This window comes from Lissotriton helveticus, chromosome 1_1 (genome assembly GCF_964261635.1).
Source record: "Lissotriton helveticus chromosome 1_1, aLisHel1.1, whole genome shotgun sequence".
NCBI lineage: Eukaryota > Metazoa > Chordata > Amphibia > Caudata > Salamandridae > Lissotriton > Lissotriton helveticus.
This window is the reverse complement of record NC_136057.1, coordinates 1432356290-1432376755: the sequence shown is the minus strand read 5'-3', so window position 1 is coordinate 1432376755 and position 20466 is coordinate 1432356290. Positions and strand designations below refer to the sequence as shown.

At 44.1% G+C, this 20466-nt stretch overlaps 1 protein-coding gene across 2 annotated transcripts in view; it reads right to left on the bottom strand.

Annotated features, from left to right (window-relative positions):
* The window catches only part of LOC144826880 (A.superbus venom factor 1-like), a 1649148-nt gene that overhangs the window by 1218610 nt on the left and 410072 nt on the right, over nt 1-20466 (bottom strand). For both annotated transcript variants that reach the window (XM_078685340.1, XM_078685347.1), the window contains one exon: nt 17978-18124. In XM_078685340.1, the coding sequence (XP_078541466.1) occupies nt 17978-18124 (147 nt within the window). The remainder of the gene's footprint in view (nt 1-17977; nt 18125-20466) is intronic.

Here is a 20466-nt window from a genome sequence, read left to right as displayed (position 1 = left end):
GTTTGAATAGAGGAGCACTTGGTATAACCCCAAACCTCAGCGCCGTAAGTGCCGGTTGGCATGCATTGGGTTTGGTATATCTTCACCAGGGGAGTTATCACATCAGCTTGGGTGGGTTGCCTCAAAGAGGTTACACAATTGATGGCCTTGCCCAGCTTATTCCTGGCATAAGAAACATGGGCATGCCACGTACCACTATTTGAAAATAGGAGCCCTAAATAGGGAAAAGTGCTGGTACTTTTTAAAACATTTGACCCTGAAATAATCTGGGGAATTTTGTGATTTTTTGGCCCACAGCTCATAATCAGTGATTTTTTAAAATTGGTTGTTAAGCCTAAATCGGCCATAAAAAGGACAAACCCTGAAATTAAAATACGCAGTGCCTTCGGAGTACGGCCCATCAGGACCGCGTCATCTGCGTAAAGAAGGGTGGGTATAGGGGCTCCATTAATGTAGGGCACATCACTAGTTAGGGTGCTCAAAGTGCTGCTTAGTTTATTAATGTACAAAATAAAAAGGAGAGGGGCCAGCACACACCCTTGTCTCACCCCCCTACCAATGTTAATATCATTGGAAACTTCACCCATTTGATTCACACGTACACAAGCTTTAAGATCACGGTGTAAAAAAGCTAAAAAATGTACCAGATGGTCATCCAAACCATATTCGAGAAGGGTAGACCAAAGCCGGGAGCGATTAACAAAATCAAAAGCCGAGCTCAGATCCATAAAACCAAAATATAAAGGGGATTTCTTTGCAATATTATATTTTCCCATGATCAAGTTCAGATTCAAGCATTGTTCCACCGTTCCGATACTACTGCGGAACCCTAACTGGCTAGGATGTAGGATGTTGTTCTCATCTGTCCAGGTTCTTATCCTTTTAAATAAGATCCGTCCCAAAACTTTTAAGGTGTTATCTATTAAAGAAATTGGGCGATAACACCCAGGATCCAGCCTATCGCCCTTTTTAAAAAATGGGAACAATAATGCTACGTGACCATGTTTCCGGGATCTCTCCTTCAGTTAAGTTGTTGAAAACATTGCATAGCAAAGGAGCCCAAAACTCTGGTTCACATTTTAATTGGTCTATGGAGAGCCCATCAGATCCGGGTGCTTTGTTCCCGGCGCTTTCTAAAATAGCATCAAAAACCTCAAGTGTGGAAATAGACATTGGGTGTGGAGGGGGTAGCAACAAAGGAGTATTATCTGGTGTTGCGTAAATTTTGCCAAAGTGCGCAACCCAGATCGGACCGGTGATGTTACAATTAATTTCGGTCAAATTTGAGCCGATAGATCTTATTTCCTTTACCTCCTTCCAAAACCCAGTGGTATCTTTTAGGTCAGCAGATCGTGCCAGGGAATCCCAGTGGGTTTTCAATAGATCATTTGATCTGGTACGTAAAGCAAGCTTATACTCTGCTCTAAGCAGCCTTACCCGCAGTATGTCCCTCGGTTCAGCTTTTAAGGCAGCTCTAAGCATCCTATTCGCTTTGGAGCATGGGGCATCAAACCACCTAGGCCTTTCCTCAGCCTTACTAGAGGCTGGTCTAGAAATTTCACCTTTAATTACAGTGCAGAGTTCAGAAAACGCTTTAACCACATTTATCCCTTGGTCCTCTGTGGTAAGACAATCTTTAATCAAAGATGGATATTTCTTACATACTACTGCCAGGATTCCCTTATTGTCTGCTCCCTTCCAGATTACCCTCAGCTTGTCTGTCGAGACTTCCAGACCCCTTGCGCCTATTTCGCGTTTTGGACACTTACCCTTCGGTATTGATAAATGGATGGCAATTGGGTAATGATCACTGTAAATTTCACACACTACTTCTGCCCTTATTAATGCCTTTGCAACGGCGTGTGAAACAAAAACATAATCAATCGTTGTACCACCCCCGTGACCAATAAAGGTGGGGAATGGGGATGCATGGTTTTCCATACCTGCATACTCCATGCAATTAACAAGTTCACTAGAAGAGAGAAAATCTAACAGTTCTATACCTCTTTTACATGGGGGATTTCTTGAATGTACATGTGCATTAAAATCTCCCCCTAAACATATGCCATCAAATTTTCCATATACCTGTCCATCCATGATTACATTAATAAAATCAAATAAGAGAATAAAATTAGAGTTAGGTTGGGACAAAAAATCATTGTTATAGAAATTGATTAAACACAGTTTTATCCTCTGAGTATACGAGAGTGCCATGAAACTAGGACAATTTGTTTGTAGTTCGTCAATTTTCGCTTCAGCAGTAATTTTTATCCAAATGGACAATCCACCACTTGGGCGACCAACCAAAGGGGCCAGAGCAGTCCTATTATGGCAACTATACCCCTCAAACAATAAGTCCTCAACACACCAAGTTTCTTGGAACATCATTATGTCATAACAATTGACGCAATCCCTCCATGAAGGAATTCCCATCTTGGACTTCAGGCCCGCAATGTTCCAACTAAGAATTGTTAGATTATTATTTTTATTATTCCTCAAACATGCACCCTGGTTAGTGCTTGGGGCGGTTTTAGGTATAACAACGCTTTGTTGGACACTTAGTAGACTGGGTGGAGAGATCTCCAGTGTTAACAGGGTCGCCTCTAAGGGTGATTCCTCTAACTGTGCTGCCTCAGAACACACAAGAAGTGGTTTAGTGGTTTCAGTGGGCAGTCAGTCCAAAGAGTCCAGGTCCTGGAATATTCCAAACCTATTCTGTAAGGGAAAAACTGGGGGGGGTTGCATCAACTTGTTGGGAGGACGGTAAAAATATTTTAAGGGTAGTGGGGTCACCACAGTAGACGGGCCATGACGACCAGGATTATTGTTCAGCAAATATTTTGCTGTGCCCGGTTTTCTAAAATTAATTACAATGCAGTCCCCATTGATGTTTTTGTAAAGGGGACCGACCCAGGTTACTCGCCGTGTGGTTATGATTTCTTTTGCAATATCATAACCCACCCCCTTATGCTTTGTTAGCCAGTCTATACACTTGTTATGAAGTTGAACCCATGATTCTCCTTGACCTTCCTTAAGCGGTGGGATTCCAGCCAGAACTAGAACATAGGGACAAGCCTCGGGTGGGAGATGTAGGGCCGGGCCTTGATGTTTGATAGGCCTATTGTCCTCATGCATAATCTTTTTGTCGTGCTGGCTGTGATTGACAGGACCCTTCTGGGCTAAGGTGGTCTGCTTCGCTACATTACTCTTTCGGATAGAATTAATTGAAGATCCGCTTGCATCGTTGGCGGAAACAGAGGATTTAGTCGAAGCAACATATCCATGTGTAGGGTTACATGGGGGTAAGGGGGTGTTGGTTTGACAAGCAGACGAGTTACTGCCTGTTGTGCCCTTATTTTTAGATACCTTTGGTGTGTCAGACTGTATTGGATTAATTACAGCTTGTTGTTCCACTGTCCTTGTATTGCCATGGTCACCTGTAGTAAGGACACGAGTAGTGGTTTCAAGGTCTTTTAGCAATCGTTCTACTCTCATTTTGTCCAAGTTTGCTATACCTTTTCTCTTAGCATCCTCGTTTTTAATTATATTCTCCAATTTATCAAGTCTTTTAAAAATATTATTAAATTGTTTGATCATCTGACCTTCCAAATTTTTAAAAATTGTATCGACAACAGTCTCAATAAGGTTCCCCTCTGACTTGGAATAATAACTGGATTTGTCAATTCCGTGGAGGGGCTCAGTCTGGGTGGAGATAGATATATTATTTGACCCCTCGTTATTTATAACGACCATATCACCCAGATGCGGTTGATCCTGTATGGGTACTATATGCTGGACCAACTTTTGTCTCTTCCCCTTGTTCCACATACTTTGTGGGGTTGGTTGGTTAACAGTCCTTAGTGGCTGCTTCCGTTTGTTGTAGGTTATTTTAGCAGGGCCCCTCTTTCTCTTAGCTGCAACTTTATCAGATACCTTATTTGCGGCCTCTGTAGATGTTTTTACTGAGGCATGGCCAGGAGTCACTTCTGGTGCTATGTATGTAACAGTGTCATCATCGTCTAAGACAATTGGTACTTCTGTAGCGGGATGTGAGGATTTTACAACAATTATTTCAGGGGTTATATGGGTATTGCCATTACCATTGAGACTGGCGGTGGCATGTAGTAGGTTAATACTCGTCGGACCCATTGAAAATCTCCTTTCAGTCTCAACTATCTCGTTGAACGCAGTATCTATCAATGCCTCAAACGACGTTAGCAGTATTACCGGGGACTCTGCGTCCTGGATCAGGGTGTCAACATTATCACTTGTAGCGGTACAATCAGCCATTGTGGACAGCTTATTAGGAAACTAACTTTATTGACAATGTTGATGGGGTGGCCCGCCCGACCACTGATGACCTCTGAGGGCCTCAGAGGGCCCGCCCTTTTCCCGGGCTTCTCCCGCGCGCGACTCGCGGGTGCGAGAGGCGTTTCCTGCTTATGAAGCGCCTCCTGGCGCGTGTCCGTCGTCGCTTCCGCCGCGTCCACCCCCGGGGCAGCTGGGTGATGTAGTTCCCCAGCTGCTGCTGCTCCGGGTGGATGGCGGTGGATGGCGGTGTGGGCGCTGGCCGTTCCCCTCACGGCGCGGTTGTGGAGCAGAGCAGAGCAGGGGTAAGTTTTAAATCGTGTTGGCCGTTCCCCTCACGGCAGGTTAGGCAGTGCTTAGGTGTCCCCAGAGCGCTTCGGCGCTCCCTGCTTATGAAGCGCCTCCTGGCGCGTGTCCGTCGTCGCTTCCGCCGCGTCCACCCCCGGGGCAGCTGGGTGATGTAGTTCCCCAGCTGCTGCTGCTCCGGGTGGATGGCGGTGGATGGCGGTGTGGGCGCTGGCCGTTCCCCTCACGGCGCGGTTGTGGAGCAGAGCAGAGCAGGGGTAAGTTTTAAATCGTGTTGGCCGTTCCCCTCACGGCAGGTTAGGCAGTGCTTAGGTGTTGCAAATATTGCTGACTACTTCCTCTACCACTCCTGCCTCTACCAGGGACCGGATTATCATTACCAATGCCTTCTCACCTTCGGGCGATATCTGATACTGTGGGAGTTTTGGGAGTATCACATCTTGGCGGACAGTTATGCGCACGGGGTCGATCATCATTCGTCCTACATCAGCGTCAGTTTTAGCCCATAGATACAGAGGTAGAGAGTCAAGTAAGGATGCGTCAGTGTCAGAGATGGAGAGCATGTGTCGTGCATGATGAGGTCTGAGCAGAGTCGGGTTATCGTACAGAATGACTCGAACCCCGTCCTGTGAACACCTGATAGTAGCTCGGAAATGCTTCAGTAAGTCACGTCCCATAATGGCATCGGGGGTGTTGGAGGAAAGCAGAAACGTCGTGTCAGTGGGGTTACTGTCCAAGTTCAAGGAAACCGGTGCGAATAAAGGGTTAGTGGAGGGCGTTCCATCAAAGCCTATTGATGTTATGTGTGAGCCAGACAAGGGTGCCCTTGGAATCAGTCGTTTAGATAACGCACTACGTGTCGCGCCAGTGTCTACCAGAAATGGAGACTTCGTACCCAGGACCTTAGCGGTGACGTAAGGACCTTGCTGGTCAACATAGAGCTCGACTGGATCCCTTCCTTGCCCTTGGCAGTCCTATGCAAAGCCGTGAGCGTTGTCACAGTCAGACTGTTGGCACTGATTCTGTCGGGGGCGGGCAAATGTGTTCGGTCAGCCAGGTCTGTCATTGTTGGTGTCGTGGGTGTGCCATCGTCCCTGCCCTCTAGTCCTGGGGCCATTTGCCATGTCCCTTGTTTCTTTATTTTTAATCATTTCCAGGAGGACCGGGCATTGAGACTTCCAATGGCCAAATCCTTTGCAAAACGCACACTGGTTCTCATCGAGGTCTGTTCGTGGAGCCCCGGGTGTGGGTGTGCGGTCTCTAGGGGGTGAATTTCTAGGGGCATTCGGCTGGTAGTTTCCTCTATACCGTTCCCTTCCTGTCGTCACTCCTTGCAATTGAGCAATCATCACTCGTTCTTTCAAGTCCTTTTTCTTTTTCTCAGTCGCCCTCTCGTTCTCGTTCTTTTGGTGTTCGTAATACTGAGCCATCTGAAGGATAGCTGCAGGTTTGGAGGCCCCCCAACTACTCTCGCTCGTCTGTAACTTTTGGGAGACCTCTTGCGATAGACCCTTTACGTAGTTTTGCACGAATAGGTGTTGTCCGGTTGCAGTGGTCATGTCTTGGCCACTGTAGTCGGCGAACACCGTCTCAAATCGGGAGAAGTATTCTGATACATCTTCCTGGGGTTTCTGACGGCAAGCCGTGACTACCGACCAGTCTACCTTCTTCTCTGGGATCGATGTCTTTAGCTTCTGAACTATTTTGTCCGGGAGTTCCAGTATGTCTTTTACAGGTTTCTTTCCGGGCTCCCGCTGCCTATCTAGTTCACTGAGTTGATTCCAGGTATGTCCGAATAGATCTGTGTGGTCGACTTTTCGGATTTGCTTCCACACATCAGCCGGCAGACATAACCCAAAAAACAAGTCAATGTCCGCTAGAGTCATTATGGTTGAGCCCAAGGCTGTACCTAGTTCGGTATAAAATGCTGTCGGGTTCTTTCTTAAATCGGGCAGGGTTTGCCTAAAAGTTAAAATATCTTGCCGATCCCATGGTTGATAAACCCAGTTGTACACAAACCTCCCCTTTGCATCTGCATGGTTGATATCGTCGTTCGTTCCCTGACCTCGTGGGGGAACCCAGTAGGGGGCGGCTTCTCTGATAGGCATCATAGTGTTGCCTACTTCTGATGAGGACCCAGTCGTTTCGGGAACTGTAATCTTAACTTCCGGTTTCTGTTCCGTGAGATGGCGGAAAACCTCAAGCGTTTGCATGAAGAGGTCCGCCGCGTCACGCTCGGCCTCGTCTCCAATATCGACTTTTCTATATAACGCTGTCAGTTTAGCAGGACCCCGATTCTGATACCTATCCTCATATGCGTTCAGGGTGTGGTAACTAAACCGTAAAATGAAATGCCGTCTGTGGCTACCGGCATGTGAATTGCGCATATCCATCGTGTATTCTTCACTCTCCTTCCGTTCTACCAGTGCCTTTACTATCTTGTCAATCCCCTCCCGCTCATCTTTGCTCAATCTATTCAGTCTAGCCGGTGGCTGGTTGCTAGTCTCGGGTTCATCTGATGTCGTTACTAATGCGGCCGGAGCGGAGGCCGTGAGGGCTGGGGCACTAGCTCCAAGGTTATTCTCATTTGCACTCGGAGCTGGCAAGTGCTGTACTAGGGGTTGGGAGGGGGCATATGGGGGGGCATATAGATGATCGGAGGACCTAGCAACAACTCATCGTTCGCCCGTTGTTTGGAGGGCAGCTCAGGGTAGAGCGTAGAGGGGGTCCTAACAGGGCACTGGCCTGTCGACTCAGATTCCTGCTTTTGTCTGGCTTCCTCTCTTTCTTTTATCTCTTCTTCTAGTTTCTTAGCGGCCAGGTGGGCTGCCTTTCGTAACTCTTTTCCTATTCTTGCTTCTTCTCTTTTCTTTCGTTGCTCTGCTTCTTTGCGCCACATGCCGAAACTATCAAGCATAGTGGGCGGGGTTTTAATGTTACAAAGGGCTGTTTCCAGCACGCTTATTCTTGCGTCATCGAAGGATCCTATCAGTGGCCACTGACTTTCCTGATCCTTTTTAGTATATTTATTCCATAACTTACTATAAGCTACGGCGACTAGTCCATATTTTAAAAACATATCCTTATTAGGGGTGCCCTCCAGAGGAGCCGGATGATCCACCTCTAATAAGCGGTCCGGGCTGAACCAACTACTGACCAATGGGGAGAAGATAGGCATGATGGGTACAATGGGGACAAAAGTCTGCACTACCTATCCTTCACTACTTCGCGAAGACTGGACAGAATATTTCTATTCTGCAGTATTCGCAAATAGGGAATACCCAAAGAGAGAACCAATATCGAACAATTAATGTCCGTTCAATCAAACAATCAGTGGCGAGAAAGGAATAGGCACGACGGGTTACAATGGGGGCAAAAGCCTGCGTTACCTATTCTTCACTATCTGCAAAGGAGGACAGAATACTTTTATCCTTCCCCGTTTGTATGATTTGATATATCAGAGCCTTTTATTTGTATACTTTTATGTGGAACTCTTAAGAGCTCCAAATCATAATAAATAAACATTGAATTGAATTGAATACTAACCTTCTACCAAAATTAGATTAGTAAACTAGTTCTACTACTAATATTGGATACTATCTGTAACATGTGTGGTCTGAGTGGGTGTGTCACTCTCTGTACCAAAGTGTGAGTGCATTTGTGAATGTATGTGTGTGTGTGTGAATACATGCAGAGTGACTGTGTGGGTGAATCAGTGGATTTCTGACTAAGTCCCTAGGTTTATTTAGTGGTTATGTGGGTGTGTGCGTGGGTATCTGAGTGGTTCTATGGGTGAGTGAGTATGTGAGTGGTTTTTAGGGGTGTGATGGCTGTATGGGTGTGTGAGCGGGTATGTGAGTGGCTGTATCAGTGTATAAGTAGGTATCTGAGTAGCTGTGTGGTTGAGTGGGCATGTGAGTGGCTATATTTGTGAGTGAGTGGCTGTGTGAGTGACTAGAGGTGAGTGAGTGGGTATCTGCATGGCTGTATGAGTGAGTGACTGGTTGTGTAAGTGGCTGCATGGGTGAGTGAGTGGCTGTTAGAGTGAGTGTTTGGTTAAGTGATCATATTGGAGAGTGAGTGTCTGTGTGAATGACGCTATGGGTGAGTGAGCAGATATAGGAGTCTTGTATGGATATGTGAATGGGTATGTAAGTGGTTATGTGGGTGTGTGAGTGTTTGTATGGCTATGTTGGGGAGCTGTATGGATATGTGAGTGGATGCGTGAGTGGCTGTATAAGTGAATATGTCTGTGTGAGGAGCTGTACGAGTGAGTGTATGGCTGTGTGAGAGGTTCTATGAGTCAGTGAGGTTCAGTTCAGTTCATGAAGCTTTATTCGGTTCATGGTAAAAATGACCATAAAAGCACAGCAAACAGGCAACAGAATTTAAAAAAGTACATACATGATTAGAAACTCATACTTTTTCTAAAAGCCATAGATTTACATATAAAACTGGCAGTATAAAAACATATATCGGGGTGGTCCAAATTATACAACAAACACATAGCATCCTCCATATTTAACACTCCATATTTAAGAAATAATGGTTTTAAAAAAGAGATCCTAGCATTCTGAAATAGGGGACAAATAAGCATAAAGTGCATTGTGCTTTGCTTAGAATGTCCGTCGCAAGGACACGGACCCACAGGAGACTTTTTAGGATGTGGGAAGGCCACTAGTATATGAGCAATGCCAACTCTTAATCTGGTCAGTACAAACCTATGCGTTGGCCTGGTTACTACATTCAGATAACATTGAAATCCCTCGGCAGCAATATATTTATTGTACATTTTAACAGTAGCGAGGGAGTTGGTTGTTACTGAACGTTTAAGAGCCTTATGACACATAAAAGTCTTTTTAAGATCCTGCTTCGCAAGACCTCTAGGGGGACAGTTTTCTAACAACAAATCGATATCAAGGATACTTTTATAACAATCTACAACATATTTAAGCCACGATATCTGCATACAGTTGTCTAATTCAAGGCAGCCCCTTATTATAAGTTGATTGAATTCGGTTTCATCCTTAAGCCAAATTGCTCGGTAAAGCAATAAAGGCCTAAGTGAGGCGAGCTCTGTTAGGTGAGAAACCCCTGCCTCTCTATGGATCAACTCTGTTGAAGCAGATTTAGGGAGGCACAATAATTTCTTAAGAAAGATGTTTTCTTCTATCTGTAGACAATCAGTTTTGCAGTGGCCCCAAAGCCCCGCCCCGTAAAGGGCAATGGATACACTACGTGCCTTGTAGATTTCCAACATATCCTTGATTCGTCTATTTATTTATTTATTTTTTGAATTTGTATGGCGCACAGCTACCCAAAAAGGGTTTCCCGGCGCCTATGACATATGGTTGAACAGAAAGTATATGATGAGCATGATTTAACATAATTGTTTCCGGAAGAGCCAGGTTTTTATGTTCTCTCTGAACTTGGCGTAATTTTCTTCTTTACGTATGTGTAAAGGAAGTGTGTTCCACAGAATAGACCCTCTGACAGAGAACGATCTTCCTCCCATTCTTGTCAGTCTGAACCTGGGGACCGTGAAAATTGCTGCTGTTTGGGAACGCAGATTTCTCGCAGGTAGGTAGGGAGTGGCTAGTAATTGCAGATATTTCGGTGCCGTTTTTGATTTTATCCTGAACATGTAGCTCAGAGCTTTAAAACTGATGCGGTTTTCCACCCTGAGCCAATGTAGATCATTTAGATGTTTTGACACCCTAGCCGTTTTTGGAATTCTGCACAGGAGTCTCACAGCTGAGTTTTGAACCAACTGTAGCCGTTTGATGACTGCCTGGTTGGAGCTCAGATAGAGAATATTGCCATAGTCAAGACGCGATGTAATTAGTGTGTTGACTACGGTTTTTTGGGTGACAAGAGGCAGCATCCATAAAAAAAATTTCAGCCACTTCATAATGGTGAAACAAAGGCCTGCCACTTTGTTTGCCTGCTTTTCCAATGATAGAGCACTATCAATGATGACTCCTAGGTTTCTTACCTGGCTTACTGGAGTGGGGAGAATTCCCATTTCGGGGAGCCAATGGGAGGAGTTCCATAGCTCTTTATTTTTTCCTAACAGGAGGATCTCGGTTTTATCACCGTTTAATTTCAGCTGATTGGTGGACATCCAGCTGAAAATTTTATGGAGCCCAAGTTTGAGGAGGGAAGGAGCTGAGGGTTCTGAGTCTGACAGTGAAAAAATGATTTGGGAATCATCAGCGTAGGTCATAAGGGTGAGACCTACGCTGTCGGCTAGGTCAGCTAAGGGTTTGAGATAAAGGTTGAAAAACGGGCTCAGGATGGAGCCCTGGGGTACTCCATGGGGGGCCTTAAAAGTGTCAGAGCAGGCGAGGGAGGATTTAATCTGGAAGGTCCTATCTGTTAGGAAGGACTTGATCCATTTTAATGCATCGCCACGGACACCATTCCTCTCGAGTGCGGCCAGGAGTTTGCTATGTGAGATGGTGTCAAAAGCCGCACTCAGGTCTAGTAGAATGAGTGCGACCGTTTGACCATCATCCAATAGTCTCCTGATGTGTTCGGTCACACCCAACAGGGCGGTCTCCGTGGAGAAACCTGCTCTGAAGCCCGATTGTGTTGGATGAAGGAGATCATTTTCCTCAGTGAAGAGAGTGAGGGCAGAATGTATGTGCCTTTCCAAGAGTTTGGAAAAGGCCGGGAGCAGGGATATTGGTCGATAGTTTGCCAATATTGTAGGGTCAGCTGAGGGTTTTTTCAAAAGTGGGTTTACCATGGCGTGTTTCCAGTATGATGGGACTGTGGAGAGTTGAATAGAAGAATTTAAAGTGTCTGCTATGATGGACAGGGAAGGAGTGTCGATCTGTTTCAAGATGCTAACAGGTACTGGATCACGAGGGGAGCCTGATGAAATGGTTTTGAGAGAGGATTTTAGGGAGTCCACGGTTATAGGAGGCATCGCTCTATAGTGTTCAATACGTCCAATTTTTCGGGGATGTCTTCCTGTGGGCCATTCACGGCGGAGACTGAGTTTATATTGAGAATGATTTTTTCAATTTTTTCCTTGAAAAAAAAGGCAAGGTCCTGGCATTGGTTATTATTTAAAGGGCAGGTCGTTGCGGTTGTTTGAGCACCTGCAAGGTCCTTAACCGTGTTAAAGAGTGTCTTTGCTTTGTTTGCGGCAGTGTTTATGGTATTTGCTACATATAAGGCACGGGCCTTGATACAAGAAGAGTGATACACATTTCTGGCTTTATTGTATACTAACTTTTTTTCTTGGGTGTAGTCCTTCCGCCACTGCCTTTCAAGGGCTTTACATTTTGATTTTTCAATTTTTAGGAGTTCATTGAACCATGGGGCTGGGGGGCGATGGATGTTCCTTTTAGCCTGAATTGGTGGAAGACATTTGTCGGCTGCGTTCTCCAGCCATAACTGGGTTGCTTCGGCTATACTTTCCATATTTAGGGCATGAATGGGGGGTTTGTTCGCGAGAGTTTGATTTAATTCTTCAACATCAATAAGCTTCCAATTTCTCATGGAAGTAGCTGGCCAGGCCATATTTGGTAGGGGTACATTGGAGAAAGTGAGGCAGAAGTGGAGTAGATAGTGGTCTGACCAACATATGGGACTGGTTTGAATCCATTTTAATCCGGGAATGTTGGAGAAAATGGGGTCTAATAGATGACCTGCCTTATGTGTAGGTCCTGAATTGAGTAGTGTCATACCCAGTGCTGCTAGATCGTCTTTTAAGTTACAGCATATCATGTTTGTGGGATCTTCCAGGTGCAAATTTAAGTCACCAAGGAGTGTAAAATTTTTGGAATCCAAATGAAAGGGGGTGATATAGTTTGCCAGGCTAGCCGCCCATGTGTTTGCATTACCGGGGGGCCTGTATATTAGGAGGCCAGAGAGCGTGAAGTTGGGGTTAAGAGTGATTTTAAGAAGTGCAGCCTCGCAGTCTGGGATATTTACAGGCTCCAAGTTGCAGGTGAGTTCCTTGCGAAAGATAATCGCAATCCCCCCACCTACTTGGCCCTGTCTATCTCTCCTTACGATGGCATAGTTTGAGGGGAGAGCGGTTGCTATGTCTGGGCCGGAACTTCCGTGTAACCATGTTTCCGTAAGGAACAGGACACTGGGTACCTTGTCTAGCAAGAAGGTGAGGATGTCAAGTTTGTGCTGTGATAAAGATCTACAATTTACGCTGTAAAAGGAGTATTCGCAGGAAGCATGCTTTTGCCTTGGGGGTGGTTTTAAAATGCGGGGGTTAGGATCAGGGTGGGGTTGAATATTTGTAAGGGCAAAATTACAGTGCGTACAATATGTGCTTTCTGATGGCGTTAGCACAGTACAATTTCTATGTTTTACCGGCCGTAAGGCTCTTAGTTGGTCAGAGCTCATACCTGTAGTAGTTCGAACTAGTGGATTATGGATCCATGCCCCTAGACCCGTCCTGGCCCGGACGGGCCCAGACGGGCTGGTCTTAGGCTTGTCTTTGGCGCGGCAATGGCGCGGTAGCAGCGCGTACTCGCTGCGCATCATAGGGGGCATCAGGCTTTTGTACAGGACGGGCTGTTGATCAGCTCTGCCTCTGCGCGCTCGGCCAATCAGTGCCGGCCGGAAGAAGGTGCCTCCCTGCGCCCTCCACACAAACAAGCCTAGCGCTTGCGGTGGACCGGGGCTAGGGGAGTGATGAATGCCACAGTGGTGAGTAAGAAATAGTACACGGGTCAAATTCCTACAGGGTACACAGTGCGGATTTTTAAAATCAATCGGCGCAGTGCTATTAAAAACAATTTTCCTTTCGCTCCCTAAACATATAATCGTTTAGTTCGCACAGATTTAAAAGTGCAGGGTTTACTTCTAGCAATAGTCAGTGCAAATCGTCAAACTCATTCACACAACCATTGTAAGTACAGGTTCACCATATACATCCGCTCATGCGATTGTCATCAGGGAAGTGTAGAATTTGATGGGCTTTTGTACAGGACGGGCTGTTGATCAGCTCCGCCTCTGCGCGCTCGGCCAATCAGTGCCGGCCGGAAGAAGGTGCCTCCCTGCGCCCTCCACACAAACAAGCCTAGCGCTTGCGGTGGACCGGGGCTAGGGGAGTGATGAATGCCACAGTGGTGAGTAAGAAATAGTACACAGGTCAAATTCCTACAGGGTACACAGTGCGGATTTTTAAAATCAATCGGCGCAGTGCTATTAAAAACAATTTTCCTTTCGCTCCCTAAACATATAATCGTTTAGTTCGCACAGATTTAAAAGTGCAGGGTTTACTTCTAGCAATAGTCAGTGTAAATCGTCAAACTCATTCACACAACCATTGTAAGTACAGGTTCACCATATACATCCGCTCATGCGATTGTCTATCCCCCAGCTTAGACGCAAATTTAAAAATGCCATAAGAGCTTTTGCTCATTTTGGTTCGGACATTCGTTAATTCCTCCCTCCATCTACCATCACTAGTAAAAGTAAACCCCAAGTAACAAAAGCTGTTCACATTCTGCACTTTAACCCCTTCAATAAAAAAGGGGTGATTTCTGCCCACTTTAATCCCACAGATCATAGTATGAGTTTTATTCTTGTTGATCAACAGTCTCCTGCTCCCAATAAATTCGGTGAACTTGTCCATCAGACGCTGCAAACCAATGAGTGTCCGGGATAAGAGCACCGCATCGTCTGCATATAGCAGAACTGGGACACTATCACCTGCAACTTGTGGTGCATCAGCCTTGATAGATTTCAAGGCGGCTTCAACCCCATTAATAAAAAGGGTAAATAAAAGGGGTGCAAGGACACAACCTTGCCTAATTCCCCGTTGAACATTAAAATCACTGGTACATTCCCCGCTGACACCATACCGAACACATGTTTTCAGTTTACTGTATAATCTGGCGAGGAAAAAGATAATTTCTTTCGGAGCACCCATATCAAGCAAAACTGTCCAAAGAAGTGAATGATTAACCAAATCAAAAGCACTGCTAAGGTCAGCAAAGCAAAGATAGATGTTACCGGGTTTGGCTCTGGTATACTTGCCTATCAACAACTCCAAATTCAAGCACTGATCCAGGGTCCCTCTACCCTTCCTGAATCCGTATTGTGAATTTGCAAGTATTCCGTTCTCATCAGCCCGCTCCTCCAATCTGAAAAGCTGGACTCTGCTCATAATTTTTACAGACGAGTCGAGCAGGCTGATGGGCAGGTAGTTACTTGCCAGTGCTTTATCCCCCTTTTTATAAATTGGGACTATAATGGAGTCACCCCATGTTGGTGGAATCATAGGGGTTACAGCAGCGTTAAGTGCCAATGTAAGTATTGGTCCCCAAAGCTGCGGTTGAGCCCTGTAAACATCTATCGGGACTCCATCTGGTCCCTGGGCCTTACCCCCCTAGCTATTTTTAATACCATTTTCCACCTCTCCCAACGTAATATCTAAAGGTACTACAGGCCAGATCCTGTTTTCATTGGGCATCAAGGAATTATCTTGAAAAATCGCAGAAAAATGGTTCACCCAATCCTCGCTGCCTACATTAGATGAAAGATGCGGGATTTTGTCATCTCGGAGGAAAGGGGAGTTAACAGTGGACCAAAACAGGCGACTATCAGCAGTTTCGGCTGCCTGTGTAAGATGCTCCCAGGCTTCCTGAGGTAGTTCCTTCTTTCTTTTACATAGCGCCTGTTTATAATCAGATCTTAAAAGTTTGACTCTATCCTTGTCTCTGGGGGTATAGGCCAAAGCTTGTTTGAGTAATGAGAGCAGGGACGTACAGGCATGGTCAAACCATCCAATCCCTTTCCCTCCTCTGCCTACTCTTTTCCCCGTAAAGATGTTATTAATGACAGTATTGATATTAAGAAAATGAGTCATAACCTGAGCAGGCGGGCATCCTAAAGATAAGATAATGTCCATCATGCATTTATTTATGGTTAAAGGTTCCACTATGGCCGAATTTTCACCTTTCCATCTCAGCCTAACCCCATTAGGCCTATGCGGCTCTATATTTAACAGTACTCTGGTAGGTGGTTCAGTTCTAATCATCCATGTAGTAATTTGCAAGCTGACACAATTATGGTCGCTCAGGGAGGATGTATCCTTAACCCTAATTGTGCAATGTGGTACCAAGTCGGATGAGACCATAATATGATCAATAATGGAGCTCACATTCCTTCCAGTGAAGGTGGGAATTGAGCACTCACTTCCCTCCTGTGCAGTACTCAATAGCTCTAGATCAAACGAGACCATAGTGCTATTAATTGTCTCTCCATACGCATTATGTGGGAAGTGGGCCATTTTCTCCCCATTATTAGTTACGATCCCACAGACCCTAGAAGAGGATAAACTACATACTTGTAAATTAAAATCCCCAACCCAAACAAAATTAAAAGTGCATGTTGCTTCGCTTACCAGCTTCATTAAGGCACAGGATAGCTCATCTATCACTTTGTGCCGAGAATTAGTAAAAATATTGTTATAAAAATTAATTAAAAGCACATTGGTGCTGTCCGGTAGACGTACCCACAAGATTTGTGAGTGCGGTTCGACTAACAGGTGTTTGATAATAGTCAACTTAACATCTACAGAGATAAGAATAAGGAGACCTCCCTTAGCCCTACCATGACTTGATTCAGAGGCATCCAAGCTGTAGCATGTATACCCTTCAAGGCTAGGTTTATTAACACACCACGTCTCTTGCAGGCATAAAATATCATAGGATCTTACAATTTCCTCCCATTCTGCTTTGAATGCCTTAGATGCCCACCCGGCAATGTTCCAACTTGCCATAGAAACCCCCACAAGATGACAATCATTGGCGATATCAACAGTGTCATTAGAACAATTACCTCTATTACTCAGATCTGACCCTGGTGCATCTATACAGCTGCCTATGGCAATCCCTGTAGCAATCACTGTATCCTCAACAATCTCATTTGCACAGTGAACTGCTGTCCCACTTTCAGGATTGCCCAAAATGGCAGAACATAGGTCCATTTTCGCCTCGCTTGCATTGTCATTGATGGTGCTCAGAATAACGTTCCTCCCAGTCCCAGGCCCCATCTGATGTCAATCATTTTGGTCAAAAAAACTCAAGGACTGGTACCTGTTCTGGACTGGGACTTGATAAACCATCCCATTAACCGGCGAAAAGATATTATCACAGTTAGATGCAAAGTTGGTATTATGTGTTGCAAATCTATTACCACTAGGGACAGGATTCAACAGGGGGGTAGGCAAGATAGAACTGCCATCAGTAAAACCAGTCAGTGAGGTATATGTGAGTGGTTCTAGGGAGGAGTGAGTGGGTGTATGAGTTCTTGTATGAATCTGTGAATGGGTATGTGGGTGGCTCTAATAAGGAGTGAGTGGGTGTGTGAATGAGTATGTGAGTGGTTTTGTGGGTGCCTGAGTGGGTGTACGTGAGGTTGTTTAGGGGTGTGTTCCTTCTATTAATTTCTTTATGCTTTAGTTATTTTATCACCTGTGATTTTGAGCACTAAGCTAACAGGTTAATAGAGTTTGAACTGCCTTTTTGTAATCATGATATATATTTTCTCATACATTAAGTAGCATAATCCAGATTTTGTATACCGCTAGGATATGTGCAGAATTGTTTACGTGATATATAGGTTATGGTGTTTTTTTAAAATAATTTTAATAAAATGAACATTTTGCCATGTGCCTTTGCCTGATTTCAAACACAAATGGTAATTATGAGTAGGCCTTCACAAGGATGGCTGAACGTGTTCAAGTACCCACAAGGATGATAAATAACAATATATTTGAACATTTGAAGCAGGATCCCGTATCATGGATTTTTTCTTAACATTTTTCGGTTATTGGTAAAATTGTAAAACATTGGGAAAAGTTAGTCCCCACAAGGAAGGAAACACATGCATGTGTATGTGTGATGTTTGTCAATCTATGTGAGTGGCAGCTATGTCCTCTATGGGCCTGATTATAAGTGACATGGTAAATTGTGATCCTTGCACAAACATGGCATTTAAGAGAGTGAAAGAGTAAAAAAAAATACTACAACATAAAAGCTGGTGGCGGAAAACAAATGATGATCTTGAGGAGACTGAGCTAGAAGAAAGCACTGCATGTGGTTGCATCAAGAGGAGCTTTTATGTTCAAATTAAACATAGATGATAGTAATAATGCCATATAAATACTGAACTTTGTAACACAATTTATCAGATGCAGCAATTAAACCATCAGACCCTGGGGCATTCATCATAATCAAGTCCAAACTGTGACAAATAGCCCTGTAACTTCGAGTCGTCAGTCCAAGTGTGAAGATATGCATCAGTTGATGAGGGCAAGGCCTCTATGGGATGAATTGTGTGAAGTGTTATGTTTCAATTTCAGCATTTGGTTACTCACAAAAATGGCCAACTGTTCGATATTGGCTTCTGTGTTTATTGTCAACTTAGTGGTCCCATCTTCTTCAGTATTGCCTTTAGCTTCTCCAAAGTTAACAACTACTGGAACACCAACAGCTGGAGATCCATCAGGGTTTGTAACAAAGACCTGGAAGAAGATAAAACTTGGTGAGGCAGGAGGTCTGCTCTACAACTAGTGCTTAGATAGTTTAGCAAACTAGTAACCCTGCCTGATTAACACAACATTGGTAGAACCTTCATCACTCACTGGCTCAATAATCAATTTCATCACACACAAAAAACACAAAAGTATATAGAAACAATAAGACACATTAAAGAACAGGAAAAACTTGATCCAAGTTCCGATTGTATGGGTAATATAGTGATTATCACTCCAAAGGTTAGATAGCTACATGCACATTAAAAAGGTTTTAAATTCACTTGCATGAGTGTTATATTTGTTCATAAAAACAGTTAAAAAATGGGCAACTTAACAAATATTTATCTCCATTTTGAGTGACATCCTTTTTTCTGAACTTTTGATACCGCTGTAATTTTTTTTAGTATTCTCAACTGTTTATTGCCCCAAAATACAAGACAAATGTGTAACAATATTTAAGGACCAGGTACCCAGCCAACCACTAACAAAACCGTTTACTCAGTAATAGCACAGCACTATATATTTCACAAGGTGTACCCCTGTGATCATCAACTGCACAGAAAACAAATCATAGTCGTTCATTAAATTTAGAGGTGAGGGAGGATGGATAGGCAAACAAAATAAACTTGAAAACAGTCACGGCAGATAACACTGTCTTACGGGTCTAGTTCCTACAATGCCGTACCAATGCCCTCATACGCCCAGGACCTACACTTATCCTAAAACAGGAGCATCTGTACAGAGATCCACCCCCATAGAACCCCAAAAATGCTGACAAAAACTACAGGAGGGGAACTATTCCCTCTGCAAAATTCAACCTGGTGAACCCCCTCACACCGTCCAAGCATCTTCCTCCACCAAGAAACCTATTTTTATAATCATGTGATCCAACGTAAGCCTCGTAGGGAGTTCGAGACAACCTTAATGTTCAACGAGTTGTTTGAAATGTACTGCAAGGCCCACTTTCCCAGCAAAATGTCTGGCACAGATTTGGGAATTACAATATCTGATCTTCCTCATAGAGAATCGCGTTCTGATAAGCTACCTATTTCAGAATTCAGTCCGTCGTTTCTAGGTTCATTCAGAATAATCATCGGTGTTCCATCTTTCCCACTTCCTCATAGGTATTAGCTAAACCCTAAACAACATGAAGCAGTCCAGTTCACCATGTAGCTCTTGTAGGGTCTGATGTATCTTTTCTGTTTCTTTTGGTAGAGAATCCTCAGTGACTGATGTTGTGACCCCCATTAACTCTTATCGTGTACCTGCTTCTCAAATTTTCCACAACTTCCACTCTGGGTTCAAGCCTTATCCACATTCTCAACTGAGGAATCTGTTTCTGCATTGTGGTGCTACAGGGCCACCAGGTGAGTTACTGCATTGCCCAGGGCCTGTACAGTCCAAAACCCTTTTCTTGTCAACCCTGCTAGCCTGGCCTCCGAGACACTGATCACCCTCTCTAACCAACCTGTTTTTTAGGTTAATAATCGGAGAAGCATTGGTTTCTGCTGCTTATATAAATAGGCATGCTATACAATAGGTAAGTCCTTGTCTAATAAAATGTAGGATACCAAGAATATCTTCTTTTGTCAGTATGTCTAGCTCAACAAATTATAGCTATAATCAGCACTTTGCATTTTAGATTGAAATACTGAAAGAGAATGCAATGATGCTCAATCAAGAATGTGATTTGTGTTAGTAAAAGATTGTAAAAATGGAAATGGTTTAAATATTTACATTTATCAGGCTTCCTTGTCAAATTAAAACGAAAAAAGCCATCGAAATGATAATAAGGTTAAAGCGCCATCAAGAAGTAGGTAAATTCCTTTATTCGGCATTATACAAAACACCATAAAAGTTCAGATAAAAAATACTAATAATACACACATTCTTATCATCTGTACAAGTAGTTGTTTCTTTAAAAAAAGGGCATAGCAATATTCATCACAATTCATTGGTCCCCTATCTGTCCCCCACTCCTTTACACAGAACCTCTTGTCTCTCTTAGCTTCAATGCTAGCCTTAAAAAACTTGTAATGGAAAGCAGGGTAAGGGGATCTTGCGCCATTTGTAAATGTAAGAGGGCGACCTTAGCATGCCTGAATTTAATTTTTTTAAACAAATTTATTAGATACAGGCGCCTAGGCAATGAATAAAAAGTAGTACAAAATGAAGGGTATCCCGCGGAGATCGGTGATCGCAGCCGCAGGAACCCTTTGGCTCTGCATAATTGATAAAACCTGCCGCTTCGGCTAATAAATAATGTAAAATGTTGAGCCTAAAACGTGTGATTAAAAATCTATTCCGAGCATTGTATGTAAGGGCAAAGT